The 21,445-nt window shown below is 32.0% G+C and overlaps 3 protein-coding genes across 5 annotated transcripts; all 3 read right to left on the bottom strand.

The window, feature by feature from the left end:
- Positions 1 to 7,603: 7,603 nt before the first annotated feature.
- LOC123911611 (peroxidase 11) lies at positions 7,604 to 10,475 on the bottom strand. Of its 2 annotated transcripts, XM_045963068.1 has the most exons (5): positions 10,301 to 10,436; positions 9,964 to 10,048; positions 9,468 to 9,659; positions 9,206 to 9,371; positions 7,604 to 8,222 (listed from the first exon to the last, which is right to left on the bottom strand). In XM_045963068.1, the coding sequence occupies exons 1-5, from the start codon at positions 10,318 to 10,320 to the stop codon at positions 7,798 to 7,800; spliced, it is 888 nt and encodes a 295-aa protein (XP_045819024.1). In that variant the 5' UTR covers positions 10,321 to 10,436; the 3' UTR covers positions 7,604 to 7,797. The 2 variants fall into 2 exon arrangements, with proteins under 2 accessions (XP_045819024.1, XP_045819023.1); XM_045963067.1 differs by having other exon boundaries at positions 9,964 to 10,475.
- A 2,305-nt stretch (positions 10,476 to 12,780) lies between these two features.
- LOC123911610 lies at positions 12,781 to 13,985 on the bottom strand. The gene has a single exon (XM_045963066.1). The coding sequence runs from the start codon at positions 13,822 to 13,824 to the stop codon at positions 13,072 to 13,074; it is 753 nt and encodes a 250-aa protein (XP_045819022.1). The 5' UTR covers positions 13,825 to 13,985; the 3' UTR covers positions 12,781 to 13,071.
- Positions 13,986 to 16,155: 2,170 nt separating this feature from the next.
- Positions 16,156 to 20,734, bottom strand: LOC123911608 (ASC1-like protein). 2 transcript variants are annotated; one of them, XM_045963065.1, is made up of 6 exons: positions 20,248 to 20,597; positions 18,302 to 18,531; positions 18,041 to 18,196; positions 17,764 to 17,949; positions 17,245 to 17,429; positions 16,156 to 16,343 (listed from the first exon to the last, which is right to left on the bottom strand). In XM_045963065.1, the coding sequence occupies exons 1-6, from the start codon at positions 20,383 to 20,385 to the stop codon at positions 16,312 to 16,314; spliced, it is 927 nt and encodes a 308-aa protein (XP_045819021.1). In that variant the 5' UTR covers positions 20,386 to 20,597; the 3' UTR covers positions 16,156 to 16,311. The 2 variants fall into 2 exon arrangements, with proteins under 2 accessions (XP_045819021.1, XP_045819020.1); XM_045963064.1 differs by lacking the exon at positions 16,156 to 16,343 and adding an exon at positions 16,352 to 16,821 and having other exon boundaries at positions 20,248 to 20,734.
- Positions 20,735 to 21,445: the final 711 nt, after the last annotated feature.

Raw genomic sequence — 21,445 nt, 5'->3', positions numbered from 1 at the left:
GTCATATGAAATCTCAATCGAATATATACCAACAGATTTCGTTGCCCTAACAAAATAAAATTGATTGTCTTAATTGAATATGTGTTTGATCTGCTAAACAATAAATGACTGGTCAGAATAACTTCAGTTGTACTGTATTTAATTTTAAAATTGTTCATAGTACTGGACAAACAGGGGTCAAAGGACAAGACAAAACTGAAATTCTTGCCCCCCACTCCTCTGTACAAGTAGTCTAAAATATCAAAATAACTTTTTGTGCAGCAAACATCGTACAACACAAAATTTGTTCAATATCTTTAAGCATCATTATTCATTGCACCCATATGGATTCTTTAAGTGAGTCCCATTTAATTGTTTATATTATTTTACACTTTCAAATTATTTAAACAACTCAACCACATTTCTTAAATATTCATACACCATAAAGTCTAGTCATGACGTGTTCATAGATAATTTTAAGGTTTAAATATATTTTTTGTCCCTATAGTTTCTCAGAATTTTCATTTTAGTCATTGAAGATTTTTTTTTTACACTTTTTAGTCTCTGATGTTTTTTACGTCAATGTCTCTAGTCCTTATTACTTTTCATTAAACTCGTGCATACAATTTTAAATTTTAATTTTTTTTCTGCGGTCATGTTTAATACATTATATGAATATGTGTTATAAAAGTTAAATTTTTTTTAACAAAAGATGAATTAAATATGAATTTTTTAGTTTTTTGCACATAAAAAACCATAAATAATTCATCTTATGTTAAAAAATTATAAACTTTTATCGGAGATGTTCTTATAATATTATAAACATCAATACAAAAAGTCATTCAAAAATGTGAAAGTATATACGAGTTGAATGAAAAGTATGGACTAAAATCATCATTTACGGAAAAAACTTCAGGGACTAAAGTGTGAAAAAAAATCTTCAAGGACTAAAATGAAAATTCTGAAAAACTTAGGGAACAAAAACATATTTAACCCTAATTTTAATTCCAAATATTTTATTTAATTAGACGTTTTGCCCGTGCATTCGCACAGGTCATATATTTGAAATCAATAAATTGTAAATTTGTTGTAACATAAGAATTTTAATATATTTATCACAATTCATGATTCTAAATAAAATTTTCTGTTTTTATGATTAGAAATATGGTCATAGACAAAGTAAATACTTAATTATTTTATAAAAACTTCAAATATAATGTAAATATATATATGAAATAAAGTCCAATAACTAAACTAAAGTCCAATAATTCAATCATATAACAATACATTTAAAATACTATTTTTTTCTAATGTGCTAATAATTAATTTGTGCATAATATATGTGACGTACTATTTACATTCAGAGCTTCATCATCGCTTAAGAAAATTTTCAAACTGTTTCAATTCATATTATTTATAAATAAAAAATTATCATGTATTTATTAAAATCATAAAAAATGGAATGATCAAGAACCATGTCTTCTTTGTCAACGTATATCTTTCCAAAATCACTCAATATTTGAATTCTAACTTTACCCTCTCATTATATTCCTCGGTTTGTGTTAAAATGGAGACTCCTCTTAGTGAGCTCCATAAATTTATTTTTAGTGATTTTTCTGGAGCTTGAATGTTTAAATATATTCGTTTAATTTTCTAGAATCTTGTTGAGTTTTGATCCTCTTTTGAACAAAAAAAATAATACTCTCTCCGTACCATAATATATGTCGTTTTGATACTTTTACATGTACATATTAAGAAAGATAATTAATATTGTATGGAAAAGAGAGATTATGAGTTGATTTACAAAATTGTTCTGTCCTTCATTTATGGTATGAAAAAGATAAATTGAAGAATTGAAAGAAGAGAGAGTAATAAATAGACAAATAGTTAAGGGTATAATAGAAAAAATATCATTAAATGCTTCATTGGTAATATAAAGCAACATATATTGTTGTACAAAATTTTTCCCCAAAGTGACATATATTGTGGTACGGGGGAGTACCTTATTAACAGTATTTATTAATTAATTTTATAAAAAGAAATGTATGGCCTGCCCTTGAGATAGATAGATCCCACTGCCGAAGAATAATTTCAAATACATTGTCTCTCCAATGGGAGAATACATAGATTTCATAAAACAAATAAGTCGTGAACTTTGATTACATGTTTAATTAATTACTACTGTAGTATAAAGTGTTTAGTTTGCTGAAGATTGGAAGGAGAACCAATGAGAAGATAATAAGAAATGAAAGTCAAATTATAAAAAAAAGAAAGAACGAAAAAAAAGAAAGCCAAATGGATTTATCTAGTGTGGCTATTGAGTCTAGTTAAAGATATTTCGGATACAACCAATATTAACCGTAACCAATTCGAGTTTGGCGTAGAATGTTTTTGACATTTTTAAAAAAATTTTAAGATAAGTTTTATTTAAAGACAATAAAACGATAAATTGTTCAACTAACTCAACTAGTTTAACTAGTTGAGCTATCCATCTCACTATATTTTTTTTATTTGATTTCATCTTGTATTGAGACTCTTTATTTTTAGGCTTAAATGCAATTTTGGTCCCCCAAGTTTCAAAATTGCTTGATTTTGGCCCCCCAGGTTTCAATTGCTTGATTTTAATCCTCTAAGTTTCACAATTGCTCGATTTTAGTCCTCTAAATTTCAATTGCTCCATTTTTGCCCCCCAAGTTTACCCCCTTTTGCATTTGTTAGCCCCCGTTGAATTTTTTGATTAAAAATTGGTTATGTGGCATTTTAAAATTAAATATGTATTTAAAAATAAATAAATAAATTACAAATTGTGTTTTAAAAACTAAACTATAATTTTTTTTATTATATGTAGTTTATAAAATAATTTTGTCATATAAAAAAGTAAAAAAAAAATAAATTATGAACTATTTTTTAAAAACTTTGTAAACTTTTTTTTAAATAAAAATAATTATTAAACCTTTTATTAAAAAAAACAATTTTTAATACTTTTTATAAAAGCAAATATTATTATTTTTTAATTTTTTTATAATTAAAACATTTTTAAATTTTTTTTATAAAAATGTCACATAAGCAAATTTTAGTCAAAAGTCAACGGGGGCTAGCAAATGCAAAATGACATAAACTTGGGGGCCAAATCGAGTAATTGAAACCTGGAGGGTTAAAATTGAGCAATTGTGAAACTTAGGGGTTAAAATCAAGCAATTGAAATGTGGAGGACCAAAATTAAGCAATTGTGAAACTTGAGGGGCCAAAACTGCATTTAAGCCTTATTTTTAATATAATGAGTTGATTTTATTACTATTAAAAAAGAAAACAACTATACATCGTCGTTAATTTAAGTAAAAACCTTAAAATGCATTCCTACACAACAAATTATGAACTGATTGTAGTATTTGGCAAAGAGAAGTGTGAAAAGTAAATTGGTAGAGAACATATACGCTTTTTCCTTTTACTATAAATAAATATTTTGATTTAAAATGCTTTTAAAAGTAAAAGGAAAAAAAAAAACTCTTGCTAGTTTAAACTTTTTATATCCTTTGCTACAAAAAGAAATTAACGTTAGGGATGACAACGAGTACCTACTGGTGCGAATTTTATACTATCCAAACTCACATTCTTGCCATCCCTAATTAACGTTCTTGCCAAGTGTCTTTCTAGTACAGAAACTAACTTACTACTTCTTGCAAACCAACTTTGGCACGCCTATTGCACTCTCATTTTAGTATTACTCCTCACTATAGCTATATATAGGTCTGAATTTGTTGACCTATTTGTCCCACTATAAATTTGATAAAAAATGAAATATAGTACTATAATCTTTATTTAACAAAAATAATACTCTAAATTATTAATGTTATGAAAACAATGTTAATGTTATGAATAATAATTAAGTTAGTGCCTTAGAACTTAGTGGATGTTGATCCTTGGTCTTCCATGTTCCTATAACTCCAACTAGTGAATGACTTAACTATACATTTGATCATTCACTTGCTTATTGTATCCTATAAATAGGACTCATATTTTTTAGCGTAAAGACACACGTACATGTGAAGAGAATAATACATGAATCTTTGTTTTTTTCAGAAAATGAAGATGATTAAGGTTGATAATGAGAACGAGGGGTGTTTGAACACAGATGTTATCTTTGATATTCTGTCACGTGTTCCGGCAAAACCTTTGCTTAGCATCAAGTGTATTTCAAGAGAATGGCACAACATCATTTCAAACCGATCATTCATCAAAGCTCAACTCCAAAACACCAAGCTGGATTTAAACGGTTTCATTGTTCAAGATAGGTACATGATAAGCAAAAGAGATATCAAAACGGTTAGTTACATTCCGGTGGAGTCCAAAAATGGTGCCAAAGTAGTTCACCAAACGGTTTTCGGTTTTCTTCCCGAAGATGTTGTTGTTTTGGCATCGTGTAAAGGAATTGTCTGCTGCCGTAGCTGTTTGCCTTCTCCAAATCCAACCATCTATGTCTGCAATCCTTCAAATAGAGAGTGGATTCAATTGAAGTGGTCTCCTCCATGCGACATAACTGAGAGCATAGCACTTGCTTTTGATTTTGATTCTGAGCCATCAAAATTCAAATTGGTAAGAGTGAAACGCATCGAGTTGAACAATAATGGAGATGAGGAGGATTTTTTCTTCACATTTGAGCTGTACTGCTCAGAAACCAAAGCTTGGAGGAAATCCACTGAGATATGCAATTGCAAAGATGATATGATTAAAAATAGAGGCATATACATTGGAGGATTCTTGCATTGGCTAACAGAAGGTGATCAAATCCTCACATTTGATGTTGAAAAGGAGATGTCATTACTGATTCCAGTACCTGTTCCTCCTACAAATGAGTTTAGGATTGTTGCAGCATGTATCGGAGAATATGAAGGAAGACTTCATTATGTTCAGGTATCAGAACAAGGTCTTCATGTGTGGTGCCTTGAAGATTTGTATGAGTTTAAATGGATACTCAAGGACTGCAAACTTTTGGAGAATTTTGAAGTAGAGTATCCGCGCTTCTTTTTTAATTTAAAGAATAGAGTGTTGGAGAGTAGTGAGGATACAACAAATCCATGGATGAATCCTCTTTGTTTCAAAGATGGAAAATTGCTAATCAAGGTGTCAGCAGAGTTGTACATCTATGACATGAAGAAAGACAAGATGGTTCATGCTTGTTCTTTTCTGCAACTCAAGCCACAATCCATGTCACATCCTACGGTGTTTCCTTTTTCCTTGACTTTGGTTTCCCTAAAAGATGCTTAGTATAGAATTATGTCCTTTTCTCGTATGTATTAGCTTTTATTATCTGATTATTACTGCTGAATGTTTTGGGATATTAAAGTATATATGTAGGGGTTTGGTTGCTTGGAAGGTTCTTTCTCTCCCTTTCCCAACTGTCGAAATTGTTGAGCTGAAGTTATTTAGTATTACTAGCCTCTTTGGTATGTGCACAGATTTGAGATGATCAATGTTTCTAAGTTACAATTAATATTTGTGGTAGCCAATTGTTAATAGTATTATTTCAGTTGATGCATTACCAGTTGATGCTTTGGTTATCATATGACTGCATGAACTGCTTAAAGTGGTTTGCTCGAATAATATCTTATGACGAGCTTATTTTCAATTTCTTTAATAAGGAAGAGATAATATGTGTCTTAGGATTGCTGAGCCTAGCTAGTTCTTAGTTTATTTTCCATTCCTTTGATAAGGAAGGACTAAGGAGTGTCTTAGGATATATAGTTATGGCAAGTTAGTTCTCACAAGCACTAGACATGCTATCAGATACCCTGACACCAGAGCATCTCACCCAACTCTACCAGCCCTGTGCATTGGCCTATTCCACAAGACAACATCCACCGGAATAACTGCTGCTAAGTGATTTTAAGACTAGTGGCGGGTAAATTACTTATCTTTGGTTCTGTCACAAGCGTACCAGATGAAAATATACCTATCCTCAATATGAGAAAATGACAATGATATAAACAGGAAAATCCAACCGAAACAAATCCAACCTTGTAGAGCTTGTAATGAATGCCTTCAATAGTGAGTACGTAGGACGTTAACAACATATTATTTTATTTGATCACTACATGAAGAAAACAAGAAAATATAATAAGAAGTCCAGAGTGATAAAATATGATATTATAGTTCAAGAACCAAGAGCATAAGGACCATAGTCCATAGGGCAAAGTAACCATTGAGAATGAGAACTATGCATAACCAAATAACAGAATTGGGGGTTAATGAGAAACATATGGTTCAATGCAAGTGGAAAAGTTGTAATCATCTTTTCTGTTAATGACACATTTGTTTAGATATTGATCCTTGCAATAAAAGAAAAACGTTATGATCCTTGCAATCATCCCACTTATCCACTTTAAGTTGCAATCATCCATTGGTTTTTCTCTCTTATCAATCCAACATTTTTCCCATTCATAGCGGATGTGGAACTTAATCACTCACACTTGAAACACAGCAATTTTGTTTTTGTCAAAGAGTGACATTAAAGATCTTGAGCTTGTGAGTTCCACCTAATTTTTGTGGCCTTAAGAGAGTGCTTGACCTTCAGTTAGAACAAGTTACATTTGAGTTTGGTGGACTTGAGAGTCTTATTTCTGGTTGCCAGTTACTTAAAAAGCTCACAATTTCATTATGTTCTGGTTTAGAATGTATTGATTTACCTGCTCCTACACTCAAAGTCATGCACATTAAATTTGAAGATAACGTCAAGTCAATTAGTCTGAAAAATGCAAAGAATTTGATTGATCTTACACTCGTGGATCATCGAGTAGAGAATGAGACTGTCAGGGTATCTGGTTTGATCAAAACTTCAGAGGCTTGTTTTTTTTGAAGAAGTTCAGAGGCTTGTTATGGAAACATATTGCTAATTTGCTATAAGGTTAGAAAACAACATCTTAAAGTCCATTTTGTTATTTTTCAGTTGGATAAAATTGTGGCCCTTATGTTAGCTACACAAATTTGCACCGTCTAGCTTCCATGGCCTCATAGTTCGATCTCTTAAAGACTGTATAGTGTGTCGTACACTTTCATTGCATCTTTGAAAGATAAGCAATGCTGCATTTTGAATGATGGTCCAATATCCGATATTTATTTATGTTAAAATTTGTTATTTCCAATTGTAAGTATGCATAGATCTTATGTTTGGAGACGAGACAGGCCAACCAGAGGAGTTGGAATGCGGTGGGTGTTGCCTTGAACAACTTCGGACGGTGAAAATTGGCATTGGTTTTAGGTTTAAACATGCAAGGAGTTTGATACAGTTCATACTTGCAAATTGTCCCTTGTTAGAGACTATCTTTTGATACCGCTCTGGGTTTTCGACAATCAGAAACACTTGTGCTGTTAAGCATTTATCGAGACTTGTTAAGAATGAAACGTGCATCACAAAAAGTACAAGTTGAGTTCACACATAAAGATCTGTTCTTGATTGTAACCCAAATTGACTTAAGATTTCAACTCAAAGTTCTTCAATGTGTCTGCAGTTTATTTAATAGTTCATCATAGGGCTTAACCATCAAGATCATGAACTAGGTTATGTATTAGATCTGAATCTTTGAAATGTATGATCTGTAAGGAAAACTAACATTGGCTACATAAACTATCATTCTAAAATTCAATATTTTTCTTTACTTCAAAATCAATATATAATCGCTCTACTTCATTTGTTCAATATATAATTGCTTACTTATATATGACATATCATTGTATCAATTTGCTATGTCTGAAATACATAAAATTTGTGGTTCTTTGTATGTGGAAACAAACAAAAGATACATAAAACACAAAATGAAAGTTTTATGTGTTCACAAATCTGCAATTCTTCCTAACTTCTCCGGTAACAAAGCTTTCTGAATTTGTGATATTTCCCATTTTGACCATTGAATCTGAAAATTGCTGAAAGAAAGCCAAAGAATCTGCTGCATACTTCTTGACAAGCTCTCTTGTTTGAATTCCGAACACACTCGAGTACATTTCTTGATCCGAGTTAAGAACTCCCTCGCCTTTTAACAGTAACTGGTAGAAAGAATTGTCGAAAAGATTAGGCGTCACGTAGTCCATTGCTGTTATGTTATTGTCTCCTCCCCCAATTGGTGGACAAATAGACTTCAGATTGTTGAGCTGATTATCTGAGATTGGATTTTTCATGGAAGTTGATTCGTAGTCTCCGTATATTCTTGATCGAAAATTCTGACACCTTGCCATGCCAATGGTGTGGGATCCTGCATACTTTGTTGTTAGAAATTCATATAGTATGCTGTATGCAGAAAGGTTTATTAAAAATTACTTTTGAAACCAGTTATTGACTTTTGTTGCAAGGCAAGATGAAGAAGTGGTCAAAATATTCATATTTCGATTATTGATTCAATGCAATTTCGTTGGTTTTTCTCTTAGCCTAGGTAAGGATTATTTTTGCAAAAGTGCAGTCCTACCTACTAATTTGTGTAAAACAATATTCTTCAAACATAAACTTTGCCATCTCTATTCACTAATGTTAATATGCTAGCTAGAGTGATCATAGCAGATCAAGGAATCCTATGATCAAACTGAAATGTAATGTCTTGTAGAACATGCCATGTTAAGGGGCAGGTTCTAAGGTGGACCACTTTGATAAATGACACTTGAAAATTACACATAAAATACCAACAGCGATAGATGTTGCCCTCGAAAGTAGAAATTCACGGTCATCTTTGTCCTCATAGGTGACGACATGGTGACTTGATGAGTGTCTGTCCGGCAAAAACTAAGAAAAACAAATATGAATTGAGTTTTGAGGCACTCATTCGTTTTTCCATATTTTTTCGAACTAGTAACAATCAAGTCACCGTCTCACTCAATTGGATGAACAGAAATATGAACTTCTATTTCTGGCAAGCACTGTGAGCCGTAGTTGAGTCCCGATAGATTTTCAAGTGTTGGTCCACAATGGACCACATATCTAAGTGGTTCATTGTAGAACTTGTCTGTGATAATAGATAAGATACACTACATCTAAAATAACTAGTTATTTTCACTGAATTACATCAGAAAAATTATAGTTCATAACGTAATTCATGACATCATCAGTGGTTTCCTTCTTTGATTCAAAACTTTATTTGGTTAATTGTGCCATATTTTCATATGATTGTTTTCAACATCTGAAAGGAATGTGAAGGAAAAAATGTTTTTTGTTTCTCAAAGTTGTATAACAAGAATAAGAACATACCAACTAGAGCTACCATATCAGTGACTGATAGGCCTTGATAAAAAAACTTCGGAATGATAGAGACGAGGCTCTCGTCAGGAGTTGGAAGATTGGTGTTAGCAAGTTCAAAACCTGCAGTCACAGAATCCTTCCTTCCAACAGGAACATCCCAATATGGTCCACCAACCTACAAGAAATGAAATTTGGACAAAGACATGTCATAACTCTAATAACTTCTATAAGAAAAAGATTAATAATTTGTTGAAGGCATTGTATCTTTTACCAGAATCACAGCATCTCTAGCTGCAATAGTTAGTATATCAGCACAAGAAACAATTCCGGGACACTCTGATTCAACAAAGTTCTTGATTTTATCGATAACTTCAAAGCCTTTTAAAGAGTGGATGTTTGTAGCTGCTTTCTTCTCACCTTTAAGTGTGTATGTATCATCAAGTAAGATCGATCCATCGCATCCCTGAACGCATAATATCTCGTTTCATTAGTACTTTTATGAACATGAAAACACAAGTGGTGTTGGCTTGGACCTTGGAGCGTGCTCCTCTCAAGGTCTCAGTTTCGATTCCCCCCAGTGCCAATTTTGGTAATCGAGTCTAGACCATACAAAGCATAAAACTCTGGCTTTAAACGGGCCCCCCGCAAGTGGGCGGTGGGATTGGTCCCCTCGAATTAGTCGGTCCTTAGGCCGGATACCGAGTTTTCAAAACAAAAAAAAAACATGTAAACGCTAATAACAAGAGAAAGAAAGCTATTTTTGAGACCTGAATAAAGCAGTCGTGGAAGTGAAGCCGAACGATCGAAGCTGCATTACGAGGATCAGAAAGCACCGAACATTCCATTTCTTTCCTAACAATATCAAACAAAGTAGGACAAGTTGATGCATAGTAATCAAGTGTTAGTTGAGGCTCACTAGCATACAATCTATTGTCACCAAAACAGCCAAACAAAAGAACAATATGTAAAAAGAAAAATTTCAAAAGAAATGAAGAATCCATTGTTAGTGTATTATTAGAGCTTAGTTTTAGAAGAATGCAGGGTTGGAGAGATAGATAGGAATAAGAGATTATATAATAAGTGCTGTGAAGTGTAGTGTTGCACCTTTGACTTTTTCCATGCATTGGCTTATTCAGTGTTTCTTAAAATTGTTTCCAATAGTCAAGAGAAGATGCAACTAACATTGCCTAGTTGGTGAGTGTTCTTAAACGAAAAGTAACATTCTTCACACAGATACACACAAAGAAAGAAAGACACAGGTATAGCTAAAGAAAAAAGTGATTATAAGTTGTGTGCCAACATGTACAATTTAACTAATTAATAATTTATTTTAAGGCCAGTCACCAAACCAATAACAAATAACAGCTAATTTTCACTTTATGTTTATGTTTTCAGTTTTTTACTATGAATGAAATTTACTAATGTGCTAGTCAGATGCCTTGAGATAGTAAGAGATCTCTTCCAGCTTAACCAGAGGTTCTGAGTTCAAATTCACTCATGAGAATACAGAAATGTTAGATTCTCTCGAGGGAGAGTTTTGCCGCATTTTCCGGTCCTATTCACTTATAGCTCGAATAATTTGTCTGAATAGTTGTACGCAGAAGATACCTTATAAATTTTTTTCTTACTATTGTACTATTTTCCTTTGTGAATCCATCAGGGTATGAAATGTTGCAAAAAAATTATTTGCATGTTTTGTTATCATCTTTCTGTCGTTTTTGAGATTGGTTTCAACAGCCCTACGTTGAATAGGTTAGGTTTAAGGTTACCACCAAGCATTACATCAGCTTAATTTAATTTATGATATAGAAATCAATTTAATTTTGCTTACCAAAAAGTCATCTTTAACAGTATGATACATTTCCACACGTCAAATAGTAATAATTTTATATGATGTCAATTTGCATGTTAGCCTTGTTTTTTCCTCCAAGAATAAGACTGCATATGGACTTCATCAAATTCTTGCAGGTTTTACATAAGAAAGAAAAATCTAATACAAATTCAACCATGGTTTTGAAGTGCACGATTAAGGTTTTATATTATCTTTATATATCCGTGCAAGAATATATACCATATATCTACAAATTTCTCATCCATATTATTGACTTTCTCTCATATAAACCCATTTCCCCCTTATTTCTAATCCCATTTCCATCTAGATTGTATTGTGTTAATGTTGAAGACAGATCAAAACTAGATACTTCGTGACAAGAATGCAAATTTGGCTAAAACTTAACATATTTTACTCAGCCATGGCAATAAGTGTTTTTTTTACTATTAAGTAGCCTAGTGAATATAATTCCACAAATAAGTGAAGTGTTCAAAGTTTAAACTCTTAGCCTTGCATATATCAACTGAACTATGCTCACGGCCACGGAGACAGTGTCAGCAATAAGCTGCTAACAGGTCATCATCAAGCAACACTAACCCAACTTGAGTTTAGAAGTTCTACTTCTACTCTCTTTTTTATGAACAGAAGTTTTACTTTTTATTAAAAACAGAAGTAAAAGGATGTTGAGTGTCAATATGGGATCGAAAAGAAAGAAGAAAAAAAATTCAACACAGCTATTATAGTCATTGCTTATAAAAATAAACACCACCAGTGTCAAGAGATGGTAAGAAAACTACATTTCAACACAGCTATTATAGTCATTGTCCATTTGTCTTCCATATCTACTATCATTCAATCACCATGATTCATTGACTACTAGCATCTACAATAACTTTAGTAGCATCAAAAGAAAGTTTTGTTCTATGATGAACTAACAAAATTTGTTTGGACTAGACCTATACATATGTCCTCAAAATAAAGTGCATCAATCATATCTACTGGTTATGATTAGGATATCACGTTGACTTTACAATCGTGCGGTGGCCACGTATCGATGTGTCCCACAAGCATGGCTTGATGCAGTACATTAAGTCATTAACAGCAATCACAATTACAGTGGCAATCAAACAAAACAGTTCACAATTTCAATCCTTTGTTCATGCTCAATGAAAATAATCAGTAGTTTCAAAATGACAACACAAAACTGAGGCAACATTCAATTCTAAAGATCAACATAACTTGTATTAGCTAACCTATAAATTATGCAAGCAATTGACCTAACAATACAAATATATCACATAAATGAATCCACGGCCAATTGCTATAGCCTATAGCCATCGCCTATTGTAATAGTTACCCAATCATAGGAAAAGATTATTATAAATTGAAACTAACATAGGCATTAGCCATAGAATCTCTTCCCATAGTTCAGGATATTGCATATTTGTTTAGACTATACTATGCATGTCCTCAAAAGAAATTACATCATAGCACATTGCCTTTATAATCACGCTGTGGCCACGTGGCCCACAAGCACGGCTTGATGCAGAATACATTAACAGCAATCACAATTACAGTATCATCACACAATACAAAGTCACAATTTCAACCAGCCAGTAGTTTCAAAATGAAAACACAACTGAGGCAACATTCAATTCGAAAGAGCATAACATAACTTGAGTTAGCTAACCTATAAACTTTGCAAGCAATTGACCTAACAATACAAATATAGTGATTTCAACAGCAACAGAGATCCACCATAACATTAGATAATTATTGCATCACATGAATCACAAGGCAATTTTGATATCCAAAACCAGTTGTTATAATGAACCTACGAAGCACAGACACTCCTCATATTAGCCATATGTTTAAGTGTCAGACACACATTGGTGTTCGACACCGACACTTACGATTACATTGAATTATATCATTTTCTCAAATAAGCTTAGCTACAAACATCCAAAATTAACATAAAAATCAAAACATTGAAATCATCCAGAATAACATTCTAAAGAGCCAGTCACATTATAACAAGTAAAAATCAAATATACAAGTGAGATTGAAAAACATGATCCTTACTCCTCCCAAATTTCAAAACCTCATCATCACTCAAACCAAAATCAAACTCTCTCAAACCACGAAGCAAATCCTTCAACAAAAAAACAACAGATGAATCAAATTGAGGCCAAGAAACACACAAACCAGCCCTAATTTTCAAAATCTGACATCTCCCAAGAATAGCAGCACCAAGACCATCAACAACACTTCCAGATGGATAATACTCCAATCCATCCAACAACTTCTCTCCATCCACATTCCTTTCAGCAAAGCTCTCAAGTTTAAAAGCCACCGCCTCATCCGACGAAAGCATCCCGCGGTGATTCATCGGCTTAATAGAATCAAGAATAATAACCGACTCCGGTTGGATCTTATCGCTGAGAAGAACATCAGCAACGGCATAAGCACGAACATCAGGAATAGGACTGCGAACGGCGGCGATGAGAATGTTTGAGGAGAGAGAGTGAATGTCGAGGGTATGTTTGTTAGGATTGGAGAACGGGAGTTCAGGGAGGATGAGTGAGGCGGTTAGGGTTTGAGGAGTGAGGAATTTGTGGAAAAGAGAAAGAGAAGGTGGAGAGATAGCGATGATGAGGAGGTTAGGTTTAAGGGGTTGTTGAGGGTGGCGGAAGAGGAGAAAAGGTGAAGGAAGAAGTGGAGAAGGTTGTGTGAAATTGTTTAGGTCTTCTTCTAGTAATCTTGATGGTGGTGCTGCTTCTGTTATTACATCTTCCATTTTTTGTTAGCTTCTGTTCTATTTTTTCACTGAATGAATCACACAAACTGTGGTTTGTTTGTTTGGGGTTATGGGGGATGGCTTTGTGCACAAGCTGTTTCTTTGCAGCCGCTCTTCAGACCTAGGAGATCGAGGAGGACACTGAGTTTCCGAATTGTTACTTCTTTAAAATTATTATTCCTTGTGGTTCTAAATATAAAAGAAATTTATTTTTTAGATACATTATTTAAAAAAATGAACTTCTTTTTATATTAAGGATCACAAGGAATATCATTATTGTATAAAAAAAATACTATTATTATTCCGAAAAAAAATTCAAATGTTACCATTATTTTATGGGTCATGCTAAACAGTGTCACAGGGGCACTAGTTAAGCATACTAAAAAAGGAAACAAATGATAAAGTTAATGATGAGAGAGAATAACTTTTCACATCATTAAAACATTGAATGCACAATTTACGAGATAAAACTTATATATTTGTATCCTTAACTAGTGCCCCGGGGACACTGTTTAGCATTTTCCTTATTTTATTTTGATCAAGACCATTATTTTTTATTTTATGTGAATAATAAGAAAATCGTACTTTTTTTTAATCAATAAGAAAATGGTACTTGAATTTTTAAAAAGTAATCTTTTCTACTTAAATTTTTTAAAAATAATATTTTCTACTTAACTTTTTCTTTTATTTTCATTTTTGTTTCTTTAATTTTTAACCATTATTCTGGAGCACCGTTTAACATTCTATAATTGGATCGATCAAGTGTAAATATATTTTACAAGGATGAGTATGACATGTATTGCGTATTTATTTAAGAGTTAAATAAGTGTTTTTGGTGCATACAAATATCTCAAATTTTAATTTAGTATTATAAAATTTAGTCAAAAAAAAATTTAGTCTTATTTTTTTTTATAAGCAAATTGTTAGTACTCCATCCGTTTCAAATTACTTATCGTTTTAAAAAAAAAAAAAACAAGAAATTAAGAAAGTGTATTTTTGCGCATTATCTTCCTATTATACCATTATTTTAATCACCAATAAATTTGTTTTTTATTTTTGCACACACTTTCTCTTTCCAATAAATTTAATATATTATGCACACAAAAAATTAATATGTTATGTACCAAAAAAATTTAAAAAATAAAAACTTTAGTTTTCCAAATATATATTAATTATCTCCTCGCCATCTTCACTAATCTCATCATCAATGGTTTGTGTTTGTGTCACCACCTGCTCATCAATTTGTTGTAATACAGCTTATCAAAAAAATGTTGTAATACACGCTAATGGTTTTCATTTGCCAAGTTTTTTCCGTCAAGAATCACATCTTGCTTGTGAATGCCCCCCGCAGCCCGCACAATCTCATCCCGAACATTATGCAATGCCATACTAAAGGAAGTCGAAGTTGTAGCATGTGTTTTTGGGCTGTTAGTTGTCCACAACCGAAACAACGCATGTGTTTTTGGACTGTTATTGTCCACAACCGAAACAACGTCAGTCGTGATTGGTTTTTGAGTAACCAAAGACATCGGGCTGTCATGAAACTCAACCAAAAGAGGTTCTGCAGTACCTGAATTTTGAGGTGCATGTTCTGGAGCTGTTTGTGTGATGTCAATCTTGACTGAGTTAGTAATAGTATCTATCTCCAGGAACCACATCTTTTTTCTTGGCTATATATTGGAGGGTAGCCTTGGATGCTTCTTTTTTTATGTTAATAGAAAATAATATTTCATCATATAAAAACATTGTTTATAAGCATTGTATTATTTTTTTTAGATTTTATGGAAAAAAAAACATTCAATATTTTCTATTATGAGTAATAAAAACTCAATATGTTCTACCAAAACTCAAAAAAACTAAATTTTATTTTGCTAACAATTTTCATAAATAATATTTAATTTTTATAATTTTTCAAATGATAGAAAATAGTTTTTTTAGCTATTAATTTAAAAAGTAAATGTAACGGTAGAAATTTTCCAAAACAATATGCAATTGATGATATAATGAACTTCTGATCTCATTCAACTAAATGAAACAGTATATACATGACATGATAACATGAAGAGTTTGCAACATATTGATCTTGGTGCGTGCTATCTTATGTGATTGTAAAATTATTTTAGCTTTTTTTTTTTTTTTTTTTTTACTCTTGTGAACTCTCATGTTAAGTTTATTAGGAGACAAGGAAATAAAGTTGCTCATAGGCTTACCAGGACGGCTATATTGCTAGCTAATTTCCCTAATTTTATTGATATGCTTAATGTATTTATTTACCATATTATGATTAATGAAATGAGATAAGCACTTTACGGTAAAAAAATATTGATAATGATACCTACCAAAAAAAAATTGATAATGGTAATTCTGACGCAGTGAATTTTAAATACTATATAACTAATCCATAAATATTAACCTGGAATCCAATACATATATCCAACTCTTCCTACAATTTCACAACGTTTACGATACTCAATCTTGTTTTCATGCTCATTCTTGGTGTTCATTTTCATCTTCAGAATCTGCATATAAAAGAAAATGTAAAGAGCAGCCATTTACAATCGAACAACTAGTTAAACTTTATATGGACCAAAGCCATTGCTAAAACTGTAGCTATGTAGATCGGTCTTCCGCATCAAGATCGATTGAATGAAATGTGATATTTTCTGATGTTTTGCATCATATAATACATCAACATCATTGTCTATCCCCTTCTATTGCATCCACTACTACTTCAAAGATGGATCTAGATTCCCTGCTGTAGATATTACACACAGTTTCGTGCTATACTAAATCGCAGCCATTAGTATTAAATTGAACAGTTCAGATTAAGACTCAGTTTTACACTGCAATGCAATATCGGACGCAGATTTGAAATCGGACGCAGATTTGAAATCGGACGGCTCTGATCAGTTACTGCGTGCTGCAGTTTACTGCAGGAAATCCAGTTCGCTTCAAACATATGTATATTGTGCGTGTGGAGGATGTACCAAGTGAGAGCTTTTTCATAAGTGAATTAATTTAGTAAATCATAACCATTAGTATAACCATGAATGTGATTAAGAAAATATTAAAGTAAAAATCATGTAACATTTTTAAAAAGTAATGTGATCGTGTAAGTGATCATGTGACAGTATTGACCATCCATATATAATTATACGGTCAAGATCTCTCCCAATCTCACATAAATAACCTCTCCTTCTCACTCGTTACATTTGGTATGCATGTGTGTGTGTGCGCGCGCATGTCTATAGCTATAGGTATGCAGTATGCTCCAAATTGTTTATTTGACTCCATATAGATTCCAAGAGGAATCAATTATTGCAACTGGTATCTTTTCAAATCAATGTCATGTTTTTTTTTTTTGACACAAAATCAATGTCATGTTAGAAAGCCATATATGTAACAAATCTTTCAACTTACCAGATCGAATATCTTCACTAACTTTTCCTCTTGCGCGGATTTGAGCAGCAAGCATCCGAAGCATGAGCACCCACCAAAATATATTAAGAACAAGCAAGCAGAATAGAAGAGTATTAAATACATAATAATATATTGTAGCATCCACCCAACTCATTTCCGATTTCAAAGCGACAACAACTTCATAGCTGCAAAAGTTTTCTAAACATTAGTTTTGTATAAGTTGGAATTATCTTTTGCAACTAATTTTTCACAGATTCGGATAAATTTTTCATGAACATTTATAAGCTTATAAGAAACTTTTTGTAAGTGAAGAACAATAACTTAATTACTTTAATTACGCAGCTTCTAGAAGTTAGAAGTTAATCAATACTGGGCTATGTTTTTCAGAATACGAAGTATTGATGACGAACTACTAACGCCGCAAACAAGCTGATAGTCATCCTTTAAATGTAAGTCAGAAATTTTAACAGGTGACAGAAGGAAAACAAAATGTAAATTGGGAACTGATGTAAGACAAACCTTGTACTTCGAAGAACCCAGAATGGATAGTAAATGCAACGCAGTATGGTGAAAGACAAAACAAAAAGAATAAATGCAAAGCTAGCAATTGTTTCAGCACCGCTGTATTTTGACATTTTCCCTATCTCCAGAAACACATCAGTAGCATCATGAAGAGCTAAAACAACTGATCCAACTCGAACAAACCTGAGTGTATTGAACAAATAAGCAAAAAAATACAAAGTGAAAATATCAAAATAAAATAGTGATGTAATTTCAAATAACACAATATCCATACCTAAAAATGTAGGATAACACAATGAGACTGAGAGACGCAACATGATGTGTCATCGAAATGCCAAAGTCCGAGCGTCTTGTTTCCCAGAATATTAAAGCAAGTATGGAGTATGAATAAAAGCCAGCACAATACATATATAGTCCCTTCAATTTCAATCTGAAAGTTGTAAATCGTTACTATTTAATGAACCAACTTATGTTGACTACTAAAGTCATCGGAAAACAATAACAATTTGGCATTTAATGTAAATAACAATCTTACTTAATCTTTTGATCCGGCCATATCTGATTCCCTGGCCCAACCCAAAAGTATTTTGTATCAGTAAACCAAGGCTCGTCATATGTTACAGACAACGCAAAAATTTCTGCTGATAGAAAATAAATGCATTTCCATGCCGATTCCTTAAATTTCCTAATCTTTTTGCTCCTATCATCTGTCTTATAATCAAGCCCCTCATGTCCTTTTCCAAAAATCAACCGTCTAGCTACTTTCTGCAAATTCCATTCACTTCTGATTGATTAAACAAAATCAAAATATCCACAAAAAATTGATAAATGTATGCATATAAGTACAGGTATACTTTAGGCATCATTACAGTGTAAAGAAAAATTAGGGAAAAAATGAAAAAACAATATTAGCCGTAAAACATGTCATGGTTCCACACCACATGGACAATAAACAACCATTATTATTTGCATATAAGCACACATCTCTTAGCAGCTTATAAGGTGAGTCAATCCTTATAGAGAAAGCACTATGACAGAAGATTTATATAGAAATAGCCATTGACATGAAATGATCCACACACCATGTACCGCTGGTTTGGGGTGTCTACATACTTATTTTCTATGACAAGTTTTAACACAATGATCCAATCTTCCAACAATTCAAACATCGAAAAATCATTCTTTCCATGTCTTATCTACAATAAAACCAACCTAGTTTCACACTCTAACTTCAATTATGCATCATTGTGCAATTCCTCAGCATATTTATCCACCCACTTGGTGTCTTAAATCTAAAATTTCACAGTCGACACAATTACATTGTCAGTTACTTTCACGGATTCAACGTTAAGTTCTCAATGCATCTCTCGCTTTACAAAGCCTCTCCCCTTCCACCTACGATCTATGAAATGAACAGAATGATTTCCTAATATCTCATTATTTCTCTAGTTAGACATGATGATGTCCTTGTAACTCACTAACTGGTTTTACAACTTAATTTAAGGGGTAAGGGAGGGAATAGGATAAAATAGAGTGAAATTGAACAAAATTACCAATTTGGATATTTTACTGATAAAATATATTTAAGGGAAAAACTGTGTGATATTGGATAGTCATAATATGAATGGTTAGTGTTCATTTCTATTTTAAACATCATTCAAAAAAATTCTATTTTAAACATATTATTCCTACAATGAAACCTTTAAAAATTTCAATTCCTTCTACAGGTCTAACCAAAATCTCACTTCTGATTATTTGCTAAGGATTATTTTAACTTAACAAGCATCCATATGGCTCGGGTCATTTTTCCTAAGGTATGTTTGCCAATTGGTTTTTGGAGAATTTTGGAGGGCTACGTCTATATTTTGATATACATTTTGATATTTTTTTAAAAAAAATTAAAAGAACATGATATTTTATGCTCATGTATCATGTGATTTTTTCAAATTTTATTAAATATAAAAATATATACATAGCCCTCCAAAACCTTTCTCTTAAAAAATCAAAACCCTCCAAAACCCAACTCGCAAACACACCCTGGATGAAGGAATATTTTGAGGTAAAGTAAATTTTACAAAGAAAAATTTGAACTCCTCAAAAAATTATATTACCTCGAAATATTCCTTCGTCCAAACACACTCAGGGTTTGAACTTTGGACAACTTATCAAATAGGGGACTCCAAAAATGAAACTCAAGTTCTTGTTCTCGAAAGAGTAATACAATTACAAACTATCTCCCAACAACACGTCTCTCGGAGTTAGAAAGTTAAAGCTCGTACCATTCAACTAACACCTTATAGAGCCGTTCAAAAAAAAAAAAAAAAACTAACACCTTATAGATTAACTAGATTCACAGAACATTACAAAATTATTTTTTAAAAAAGTTCGAAAGAGCATATAAAGACAAAACATTAAAACAGCAAAGTTAAGTGAATAATAATAATATAGAAAAAAAAAAGTTTGATATAGATAATAGAATACCTCAAAAATGAACCTGTCGAGAATGAAACGAAGGGAAGGAAATAAGAAAGCAAAGAAAGGAAGAAGGAAGAAATCCTGAAAAGCAGGGTAGGATTGTTGTTGCCAGTCAACAGAGGTCAATTGTTGAACCAAACCCATTGATTGAAAACCCCAAAAAATAATGAACAGCTAAGCTTTGTTCAAGAAATATTATTATTATTACTATTTTTGACTTGAACAAATATTGATTATTATTATTATTATTACTTGTGTTTAAATTAAATAAAGTAAGTACACACCTAAGGGCTTAGGTTTACCAAAAAATAAAAGTAAGTACACCTAAGTTGGTTGGCAAGAGTGAATGAACTGTCAGCGTGGAGCACATGACCTGACTGACCTCCAATTAATTCCAAATGACTGGAATCGGTTGGAAGGAAGAAGAAGTGTGATGTCATCTGTCTTTTTCAACTTTCACCTTAATCTATTTTTTTTTAAAAAAACTAGTTATGAACCCGTGCGTTGAAATTGCTTGATAATTTTGAAAAAATTAACGACATATAAAAATGAAAAAACCTTATATGAAAATTGAAACTTAGTTATTTGAAAATGTTTGAAGAGATGAATCGTAAATACGGAAATGATTATTATAAGTAGAATGTTATAAACATTAACGATGTTAGTAATTGACTTTCGTATGATTTTTTTTTTCATGAAGTATGAAACAAAAGTAAAGACAATATAAAATATTTAATATATTATTCATGCTTCGCACGGGTTTTAATTATTTAAAATTCTAGAATTACAATTCAAAAACATTATATATCATCATGGAAAATATATATTGTTGTATAATTAAAGTAAGAAACACTATAATAGGTGCACTCATAATGGTTTTTGTCTATAATGGTTATTTTAAATATTCATTTTTAAGACATGTTCATGATATCCCGTCCCGTGACAAACTTAAATTTTAAGACATGTCTAACATATCTTGTATATTGGTCAGTAAAATATGAAAGTCCGTATTATTAGTCATATATATATATAGAAGACTCATTCATTTTTCAATTAAAAATGACTATAACAGGTGCACTCATAATTCTTTTTGTCTATAATATAGTTATTTTAAATATTTATTTTTAAGACATGTTCAAGATATCCCGTCCCGTGACAAACTTAAAGTTTAAGACATGTCTAACGTATCTCGTATATTGGTTAG

The sequence above is a fragment of the Trifolium pratense genome, linkage group LG2 (assembly GCF_020283565.1).
Source record: "Trifolium pratense cultivar HEN17-A07 linkage group LG2, ARS_RC_1.1, whole genome shotgun sequence".
In the NCBI taxonomy this organism is placed as follows: domain Eukaryota; kingdom Viridiplantae; phylum Streptophyta; class Magnoliopsida; order Fabales; family Fabaceae; genus Trifolium; species Trifolium pratense.
This window is presented reverse-complemented; position numbering and strand designations above follow the sequence as displayed.